An 11057-nucleotide genomic window follows, 5' to 3' on the forward strand; every position below is an offset into this window, starting at 1 on the left:
CTTTCCAGCTGCCATCCAACATGTGGGCTGGATGGATCTCAAGTCTGACTCAGTCTACGCTGTAGTTACGTTAACACAAATAAAAGGATGCTGCCTGACTATTCAGATCCCAGGAGCAAACAGAAGCATAAGAGTCAAATAATGACGCAGTATCTGAGTGCTTTTGCTTGGAGGTGACTGCAGCTAACTGTGCGCTGTCAACGTGCTGTTTGTCAGACTAAAGCTACGTGGATTTCTTAAGCAAGAAATGCACGATCGCTTGCTGAGTAGACCTAACTGACAAGAGAATTCATTACACCTACAGCTGTAATTTGGAAAGATACCAGTGTTCACCAAGGGTTTATGCAAAAACCCTGCAACAAGAAGAGGGATGAAGTTTACCTGTTCACAATACTGATCAGCTCTTTAAGCCTCTCTTCTCCTTTATGTCGCTCAGCTTCACTCGCATCCGCATCTCGGCCTTTCAAGATGGGAATTTCAAAATGTCTTTTAAATTCCTGTGCAGTCCCTGTACAAAACAGAAGTGAAAAGGTGACAACTACTACCAACTACTACGAAAGTACCAGTGGGGTACTTTGATCAGTACCCCACTGCCCAGTTATCATACCACAAGCATGGGGCTCAGCAGACAGTCTCTAGCCCCTTCAGTATTATTTGTTTTCCTTTCTAGCAAGGAAAGAATCAAATAAGGCAGACAAATCTATACAACAGAAAATAATTTTGTACTCCAACAATACACTGCCAAAGGTCACACAATTTTAGTTAAACCTGAGCCCAGTCAGGCATGTACTGTTTTTGCTCACATTCCAGCTATGCTTTTATTCCCAGATTTTGTCCTTGCAAACAACAGCACAGGCATTACTTGTGTCTGTTCCAAAATTATCCGTAATCAGTGGCTTATTACTGGTTACGGGCTCAAAGTGGGAAAAATGACTACTGCGTGCAAGCAGTTTTGCAGGCAGTAATTACGGTATTAACCTCATCCCGGAGAGAACGAACTGGAAGTACAGGCAGACTAGTCTTGCCCAAAGTACAGGGCAAACGGGGCAGGGGAAGTCACATCAACTCTGTTCTAACTACCAAAAACTGAAGCACATGGAAAAAGCAGATGTAGAACATCTACCACCCCATCCCATCCTTTCCTTGAGAAATCCTGGGGGTTGAGAACAGTTGAAAGGAAAAAGATACAGCCCAAATGTTGCTTGTAAGACTAAGGGTCTGAGGACTGGTGTTTAACTAGAGTTGTGCATGTACTAGAATTAATGGGAAGTCTCTTGGATTGGATGCCAAACAATCTGAGACAAAGATAGGAGACGAGTTACAGTAACAACGAATTATCTACAGATTGATTTGTTTTCATTCCTTGAGAGAAAAAGTGACCCCTCTTGACAAAGACAAGCTGTTCCACGCTGGAAAGCAGCAGACCTGCTCCTAACCCAGTGATGCAGGAGGGGATGCAAAGACTACTTTGCTTTTAAAATGAAAACAGCGGTTGCAGACATAAGCAGAGCATAGGAGTCGGAGACAGAATATTTCAGTCTGCTACTATCAACTGTAGAAGGTGTTTGAAAACTCACACTAATCAGTGTCTCTCCTCCAGACTCTTTTTCTTCTATCTCAGATGAAGTTAACCCCATATTCACAGGCCTCCCTTGCCTTAAAAAACAAGAGAAGTCTTATCTCCAAATGCTAGACATCACACTCAGCTTCCGCTCAGGTTCTCTGAAAGCCGGATGGCAGACTGCCAGAAATTCATCTTTGTTGCCTAACTGTCACAAGGTATTCCATTCCGCCTTGCACCAGTCGCCTCAACCTCCTGTGCCCGATGGATACGAGAGCAGGGAAAAGCTGTCTCCCAGGCTGCCTCTGTACTCAACGCAGTGAGTGTGTCATGTCAAACCCTCCTCTCCATGGAACCTCTCCTACAAAGAAATCATTCCTGGTTTAGATTTCTTAATTTGCTATAGCCTGGGAGTGGTGTGGGAAGTACCATTATGAGCTGGCTGTTCCTGCCCAGCAACTCCTGCAGTATCTCCGAGGGCTTATTGTCAGAGAAACTCCCAGCCTACATCTTGGCTGACCAGTACCGCTACACAAGATCAGCCATGTAGTACCCAGGCAGCACAGCTGCAGGAGAAACCCCACATAGTCACTGTATCTTAATTCCCCTTCAAAATACCTGTTAGACTGGTGTACTTTAAATTACCACCTTCTTGAAACAGAGCTTTGATGATACAGTTTCTAGAACAGGGGACCCTGATCTAGACTTTCTGGATACAAACTGGAGGAGAGTAAGTCTCCAACCTGCACATGATCTTTTCTCACTAATGCTTTGGTTGCTGCTTTCACTGGCTAAGGGAGCAATTCCCCCTCCCTCATGTCTTCAACACATTCACCCCTTACCTAGGATGCCTGAATTGACGAAGTGCACCAGGCTGAAATATTCAAGCAGGTCATTCTGGATGGGGGTGCCTGAGATAAGGACTCGTCGAGGTGTATTCAAGCTGTTGAGAGCCTGGTATGTTTGGTTTTCTGAGTTCTTCAGTCTATGACCCTTCAAAAAAAGAAAAAGGGAATGAAGACGAGAAATCCAGTGGTCCTGATGGAAAGCAGCTTAGAGATCCTCATCAACACTGACATGCTGTACCTCCCACAAGACATCTCACTACTCTTTCCATTCCTGGTAGTGGACTAAGTGTTGTATGTCTATATATAGAATCATCTGGTTGGAAGAGACCTTTAAGATCAAGTCCAATCGTTCACCCTGCACTGCCAGGATCCCTAAACCATGCCCATCAGTGCTACATCTACACATCTTAACCACAGGGTGGCATCACTATTTAACGAATCCCCTCTAACTGGCAGCAGAGGACACCTCGACAGTGGCTGAAGCCCCCAGCTAGATCGCTTCAAAGAGGCAGAGGGCACTTGTTTTATTTCGTCCTTCAGAGCATCTCTGAATCTCACTACCTACAACCACAAGTAGGTATGTGAAAGCAGAGCTTGCCAATACAAGCTTGGCAAAGCTAGACCCAGCAGTCAGCGAGCTGGGAATCAAGCCAGGTCTGTCTCCTCTTGAACAAGCAGCGCATGAGGTAACTTCTCACCCAGTTCTCCCACCTCTGCCCCAAGCAGTACACTACAGAGGGGGGAAGAGAGTCCCTTCAAACTCCCCCACAAGCACAGAATGAGATGGCCAGATAAAGTGGCTGACATTAGCCAACACTACACACAAGAGCATGCTGAATGACAGAAACATTTTGGTTGGGAGAGACCTCAGGAGTCTTCAGCCCAACCTCTGGCTCAAAACAGAGCCAAGTTAAAAATTACTAGGCAGAACATAAGGCCAAGCCAAACAGAAAGTACTTCTCACTTCAGCAAAGACAGGCATAAATAAATTAAAAACCAGATCAGTGAGCCAGGACACTACCTGAGGCCAAGCCAAACAGAAAGTACTTCTCGCTTCAGCAAAGACAGGCATAAATAAATGAAAAACCAGATCAGTGAGCCAGGACACTACCTCCCGGAGTAAGACCTCTTTTGGAGTCAGAGACAGGCAGTGGATCTCCTTTCTGCTATGTATTTCACACTGAATAGTAGGTGCCCTCACCCTGACAGGGATCTAACAAAGTGGCCACAGTTACCATCACCTCGATTTTCTTCTTATCTGGGCTCCTGAAAGCACCCTCTCTCCCAGTATGGATGAGCTGGTTACTCAGAGCCTCTCAAATACCAGAATGGGTACTGTCCACGGATAAACATTGCTTCCCGCTGCCCTCCCCCCTTTCAAGAAAGCAGAGCCAGTTTTGCCCAGATTTCAAGAAAACACCAGGAACTGATTCTCTTTAAAGATTCCACCATACCTCATCACATATGACCAGCCCAACACTGCCCTTCTGTAACGCCTCGGCGTGGAGTCGGAAGGTCTCATAGGAGATGATCAGGATGGGTGAAGGCACTCGCAGGCCACGCTGGTTCATAAAGCCAACTGCAAATGGAAAAAGGGGAAAAGGAAAACAAAGAGGGATGAGGAAAACTAATAGAAAAGGGTTTGAGCTCTGTAGTCGAAACTTTTGCCTTAAAAATCTGATTCAATTACTTTGTAGCATCCCTTCCACTCACATATACCCATGCTCCTTTACCTACAACCGCCCCCACTTCCAACCCCCTTCCATCTCTACCCACTCCTTTCCTGGCTTCTGGCTGGAGCAAAGAAGAGGCACTGGGACTGCCCTAATTTAAGCACATGATTGAACTTGGATTATTTCAAAAGATCAGCTATTACCAAACATGCCTGATCTTAACATGTTAGTGGAGAGACTTTCATCAGCCTCCAGAGCCCTAAAGACAGCTCAGAGATGTTCACATTAGCTGCTGCAGGCTTTCTCCAATGCAAGATTTTGACCTAAGCCAGCCAACCACACCGTTTGCAAACATTTCTGTACCTAGTTTACGGTCAATCTCCTCTTTGGAGCCTCCATCAATGGCCAGCGGCTGGATCCTTCCCCCCAGCCACTTCTCTACTTCGTTGTACCAGTTTCTCACCAGGCTGGAGGGAGACACCACCATGGCTTTCTCTATTTCAGGCTTGCAGTCTGGACTTTGCCGGAGAAGTGTCCACATGAGCGTGATGCACTGCAGGGTTTTGCCCAGCCCCATTTCATCTGCCATGATACAGCCATGACTCCCGGGGATTCGCCGGCTCGTCACACAGTCCCAGAGGAATTTCACTCCCTGCCAAAAAATTGTTGTCTTAGAGCAGGACAGCGATATCAGCAGAATGACAACTTCATTACAGCTTCATTACTATGATGCACAGGACTGATACTACCCCAAACAGTGAATCTGTGCAACACACCCCCAGGGACATGCAGTGTTCTAATGAGATGGAGGAAAACCACCAGAGACAGCTAAAATGCAGCCACATCTGGTTTGGAACAACATTACTGGTACCAACGCGTACCTCATAACATAGATTAAATCCTACTACATTTTAACTGTACAATTATAACAAGCTTCCTCACGTGAATTCCCAGGAATTTCTACCTTTGGCTGCATTAGGGAGGTCCAGGCCACCAGCTAACCTGCATCAATCACTGCAAAGAGGTTCATCACCTTAACACCCAGTTAGGTAGTTTTAAACACACAGAATCATAGAGTGAGCAGAACTGTTTCTGCTGCCTGATTAACTCCCAGAATTCCCTCAGAAGCCCTCTTTGCTTCTGCCTAGAAGCACAATGACTCACCTGGGGACTCAAGGTCCAAAGCAGATTTAGCTTCAGAGAAGACACAGGGCTGAGGTTATAGCCTGTGTTACACTGTGGGGGAAGAGCTCAGCCCTGCATTAGGCTCTGACACGTCATCAAGAGAGATAAAACGGAAAAACAGAGACTGACTGCAAAATGCTCCTCTATCATATGGTGACAGAGCCAGAGAAAAACAGAGCATTTTGTTGGGAACGTACAAGCTCCCTGCACTGTGTCAACAGAGCCTGTCGTGAGGGACACAACCTGAACACCCCTGGATGGGTTCACCCCTCTGTGCTCCGCTATTTAGGACTAGAATATGGAGCACCTTCACTTGCACTTTCCTTTTCTTTATTTCTTAGGTCCTTAACAACAGGTTAATGAAGTTTATTTAAGCCAGTTGAACAATTAGGAAATACATTACTGACTAAAAGAGTGCATTTGGCTGGGGATCCAGTTGGGTTACCTCCCAGCAACTGGGCAAAAGACATGACAAAGGCAGAGCAAAGCTCTGCAACAGTCTGGGAGCATCACCTGAGTAAAGCAGCACAGGAATCTTAGCAGGCAAAAAAACTTACTAGCCAGACTAGAACAGAGACTGCTTTATCAGAGGTATCTAGCTGTCAAAAACCAGAAAGTGTGCCTAGGACACGAGCATAACTATCTTTACTTGACAAAAGCACCAGCAGGCAGTATCTTACCCAGACACAGAGCGCCTCCAGCTATGTAGCCAGAAACAATCATTACACTGGGTCACAGGTTCAGTACCAACTCTGAGATGAAAGTACAAGCTAGGAGCAGCCTACAGCACTCTCAGAACCATCTGAAAATCTCCCATGCAGGGATACATCCAGCTTGACCTGCTTAGCCTGCAAGATCAGCAATCACAACTTCCATCTGTGCTGCCTCAAGGCTTAAACGATAATATACTGCATTTACAGTGAACTGCACTGTCCAGATACCTACATTAGGTATTTGGAGATTAGACTCACTGCTTTGATATTGTGATGTTTCACTTATTTACAACATTAAGCGTTTTTTGACACTCTCCAATGGTGAATTCCAAGTCTACGCAGGTCACAGACAACTCACACCTTCGAAGGATAGCTTCTGAGTAAAACGCAGTGAAGTAGGAATCTACTCCACACTGTGTTGGGAACCATGGTACCAGAAAAAAGAGCTTCAGTGTTTCCTGGGTCAGGGACTGCAAATCCTAGTAATTCTGCTGACCAGCAAAACACAGTGGTGGAGAGTCTGCCCTACCAGCTCAAGACTGGGCTGCAACATTACTTTTTGCAACTATATTTCATCATTTTTCACACTGAGTTCCACTCACTAGAGCTGTATCTCCAAAATTCAAGATAAGTAAAGGCTGCATTTCCAGCCCGGACCCTGGAAGATCCCATCTCCCCGCAGAATCTGGTAAGATATCACTGGAGACACAAAAGTCAGCCAGCACTTTCCTAGACCTGTGCAACCAGTGTACAGTGGTCACAGAAACTGTCCCATTTCCACTGTCAGCTGACCTGACCTACACCCCCAGAGAGGACACATTTGCGCGTCAGGCAGCACCACGTTTAGCCTGGGAATGCTCTGACTCTGCCACATCAGAGGCAAGAGAAGAGAAAGCACTCACCCACAAGAAAGCAGTGAATTTTCACACTTGTAAGGACATACAGCACTGCTGTAATACTCCTAGCACGTCCTTCTTGCTTAACACAGGATGGAATATGTGCAGCATTCAAGCCTCTAAGAGGATGGTTAAAACAAATGTTTCACTTCATGTTTGCAACAGACTGGAGTCTGTTAGGCTGTCACAGACTGTTAGTCTGTAAGGTCTGTGTAGACCTCACAGCTGGTGGGAAACAGTTCCAGCAGAGGAACTGCAGCTTTTTGAAATGCACTGTGTCTTCCAGCCATACCCTCAGGTCTCGATGGAAAACTTACTTCTCTCTGATGGGGCCGTAAAACACGGCTGAGGACAGGATCCACCACAACATGGACAGGTGCTTTGTCCCTGCAGGAGGCAGGCAAGGAAGAAGATACGTGTGATTAATAACTCGGCAGAGCATATGTTTAGGGTTATTTTAAATCTCACTACTATACTAAGGACTCCCCAGTGCCATGAGAGAAGCAATTGCCAACAAGAAAGTGAAAAATAGATTAATTCAGTTTGAGAATGAAATCACAGGGGCCTGATCTACAATCTAAAATATCAGTGAAATCACGTATTCAGGCTGTGGTTAAAACAAGGGCAGAATGTGGTTCAGAGACACAGTTAAAAAAAGTCATTATTATTTTCCTTATTTCAATACCAATATTGTAACTGCATTACTGGAGAGAGGAACCTCCTCCTCAGTCCATGAAGATCCAGCTGAGAGCTCTTTCAAGGTATAGCAACAGCACAAAAGGAATTATTTCTGAACAAAAAACACGAGGTAACTTAACATTTAACTGTCAGTCATCTCCCTTTGTTTGTCCCTAGATGCCCTTTCCTCACTAACGACCAAGCTATCAGATTTTCTAAGCAGCTTCTCCAGGTGTGCATGCTCATTCCCTCCAACAGTTTAAATTTTTGATGAGTGGGAGATGAAACAGCCTGTGAAAGAACACAAACAATCCAGCGTGGGTATGTTCCTTCTTTGTTACCATACCTGAACCAATTCAGAGGCAGAATACTCAGAACCAAACTTCCCTTGATGTTCAGACCCCAGCTCAGACACATTTGGGCAGAAAGCATAAACCTACGTGTACAAGGAAGTCAGAGTTGAAGTATGTGTGCCAGGTGATGACTCACTTGTCTATTTTCAGCTGGTCATGGGCACTCAGAAGCGGGGGCTCGTACAGAACCAGAGCTCCTTCCTCAAAAGGGTCATGGAGAGGACTCCTCAGCCCCGCCCGTTTGATACCCAGCGCACGCAAACCCAGTGGCCCTGAAAGCAAACAAAGGCACAACTCAAAGAACAACTTCTTCCTGGAAGAAAGCAGAGCCTTGCAGAAGAGCCTGATTATGTTTAGGAACAGTGAATTAACCGAGTGAAGGCACAACCAGGGCAGACAGCAAACCCACACAGGACAGTTGTTCGGCAGCGCTCTGCCACCCCACAGTGCGTAGCTCTGAGTCAGAAAAAAATACAACAAAGGAGCAGAGGCAAAGACAGAGTAATGGCACTGCCCACCACATTGGGTGCACCAAAATAGGCTCGACTGAGTGCAGCAGATGCCATATATGCTGGCGTGCAACAGTATAAGCTGTCTTGCAAGGTAACTGATGGCTTCATCCCAAACCCGTGCCACTGGCATCCAACCATAAACAGCACAATGTCTCCCTTGGCCATCTCTGGGCATACCCGGAATGTACATCTCAGCAGCTCAATACATTCCTACACAGATAGTATATACTGGGTCAAATCCTCTTTTTGGATCACCTAACCCAGACTTAGCCAGGGTTGTACCTTTAATGCAAGGTCAGCAATTGTTCTTAACGGTAATGAAGTTTTACAGTATCAGAGCACCATACTACCATTAACTGCTCTAGGGTATTATTTTCTCTCCGCTGAGCAATAGAAGATGTTTGGCCTTTGAGTCAATGTCTGTGAAAAGCAGAAACCAAGGGTGAGTCTCTCTTCCTGTTATTATATTTGATGTTACAATTTTAGAATGAACATGGAAGTAACATGCACAGAAATCCCTTTTCCCATCAAAACTTAGGCGACTGTGCTCCCAGGATTGATTTTGCTTGGGGAAAAGATTCAAGTAGGGTCAATTTGCTTGCTGCTTGCTAAAGCTCCTTGCAAAATGAGTGTATCACAAGCAGAGGGAACAGTGTGCACACACACCAGGAAAAGAGCACATGAAACAGCCTCATCTCCCAATTAAAAGAGGAAGATAAGAGTCACCGAAAGCAGCTGCCCCAATTACAGTTCTGTTTCAGCATTCTGACAAATCTGCTTTTCCACAAGCTAACTTTGTCAAACTCTTTTGGGGCTCCTCATTTCATAACCAGTGTCTGCTTACAAACATATTTTTATAACTAAAGTCTGAGTGAAACAGGTTGATCTGCATTTGAAGGGGAAGGGGGGAAGGAGGGTAAAGGGGAAGAAGGGGACAAGAACAGGCCCATTTGTTTCTAAGACCTGTGTTTCACTGATTCAAACCAGCTGAGGCTTTGAACTTCAAAACTGCCTTGCTTTGAAGATCACCTTGAGACTCAAGGAGAAGGAAAACTGGCACATACAATCTTTTTCACCTACAGCCTTCCATCTTATTAGAGTATGATTTAGACAGTAAATCTTCATCGCTTGGAATTCATCTTGCTTTCATATTGGTGATACAGTGTACAATCTTCTGGTACTGCATCAAATACAAAGCAGTAAAAATTAAAAAATCCAAAAATGTGGCACTATCCAATAGTAAGAAAGCTGAAGACTTTGCTAATGTGCCAGTATTTTTCTTTCAAAATTAAGTCAGGATTTCTAAAACATATGCATCGGCGCAAAAAATAACAATAACCCCCACAGGTATATTTGACAGGCTTAAGCATCATCTATTTTACCTTAGTCAGTCAACACAGGTGATCCTTAAACCTCCTCATCTTACCTTTATAATTTGGAATGGGGACTTTGAAGGGTTTGGACAAAATGCTGCGGATAAAAGCCTCCTAGGAATTCAGAAAGAAAACACACCTAAGAAAACTGAAATCAGAGACTGCACAACAAGGCAAGCTCAGAACATCTTTTGAGAAATCAATTTTGCTAGGTGCTGAGTCCCTCTACTCAATCTATTCAAATTTCGACCCCAACTGTTTTCAAGAACATCCAAAAGGAAGAAAGTAACAAACCAGCACAATTTCCCTCACCAACTCTGCTTTTCCTTCAGGTTTTCTAATGCGTGAAATTGATTTTTCATAACTCCCATCTTAAATCCACTGGAGTTATTCACTTCTTTAAATGTGACTGCTTCCCCTTGACTTGGTAATCCAGCCAGGCAATTTTGTTTCCTGTAAAGGAGCTGGGTTACCATTGTAGGAACATCCATGCCAGACCAGCGAGCACCCAGCCAGTCCGGCACCTGGTCTCCAGCAGCAGAAGTCCAGAGAGGACTGGGCAAGCAGATAACACTTGAGCCACCTCTGTGGAAAGCTACCCACGTCCCTGGGCACTGTCCTTCACCTAGGCCCTGCAGAACTCTCTCGTTCAGTATTTCCATTATATAAAGTATCCTACCACACCTTCTTCAACATTAAATGGATGGAGCCAGCAAAAGGTCTCTCCTGAAGACTCTGTGTTTGGCACTTCCATGGTATCTCTGATTAAATAGGTCCATGGAAGGATTTTGGCCTCCCTTGATGAATGAGCTCCATATGCAACCCACCTGCTACAGTGTGCCAGCAGTAACACCCACTTACATGTTGACTGCTATCCAGGCAGTGAGGCCTGTTGGTCAGCTGAGCCAAAGGTTTCCGGAAAGGCGACCTGTAACATTCTCCACTCTCTGTCTCACTGACAGGTTTCTGTCTCTTTCGAGTCTGAAAAACAGAATCAAGACAAAACATCTTGGGGGCAGCTGGTGAGACCAGAAGATAGATGCATCGCTGTCACACTCAGTAAGCACCTAACCACACAGACAATCCAACCAGCCAGCTGAGTACCTCTGAATAGACACGATCATTACTCACCCTGACTGCCAAAGAACAGAGCCAACACCACCACCAAGGTCACCATGCCCTAAAGTTTAGCCTGCATGAGGGCTAAAACATTGTCCTAATTACAAAAATAGCTACCACCTTCCCTGCAGATGTTGGATTCAATC

The 11057-nt window shown here is 45.2% G+C and overlaps 1 protein-coding gene across 1 annotated transcript in view; it reads right to left on the reverse strand.

The window, feature by feature from the left end:
• The window catches only part of RAD54L (RAD54-like (S. cerevisiae)), a gene marked incomplete at its 5' end in the record, with an annotated part of 17172 nt that extends 6399 nt beyond the window's left edge, over nt 1-10773 (reverse strand). Inside the window, 8 exons of the mRNA XM_010138082.1 lie at nt 382-508; nt 2404-2554; nt 3864-3988; nt 4446-4734; nt 7194-7263; nt 8044-8179; nt 9846-9906; nt 10654-10773. Coding sequence (XP_010136384.1) covers nt 382-508; nt 2404-2554; nt 3864-3988; nt 4446-4734; nt 7194-7263; nt 8044-8179; nt 9846-9906; nt 10654-10773 — 1079 coding nt within the window. The remainder of the gene's footprint in view (nt 1-381; nt 509-2403; nt 2555-3863; nt 3989-4445; nt 4735-7193; nt 7264-8043; nt 8180-9845; nt 9907-10653) is intronic.
• Nucleotides 10774-11057: the final 284 nt, after the last annotated feature.

Source organism: Buceros rhinoceros, unplaced genomic scaffold (assembly GCF_000710305.1).
Source record: "Buceros rhinoceros silvestris isolate BGI_N320 unplaced genomic scaffold, ASM71030v1 scaffold17616, whole genome shotgun sequence".
Lineage (NCBI taxonomy): Eukaryota > Metazoa > Chordata > Aves > Bucerotiformes > Bucerotidae > Buceros > Buceros rhinoceros.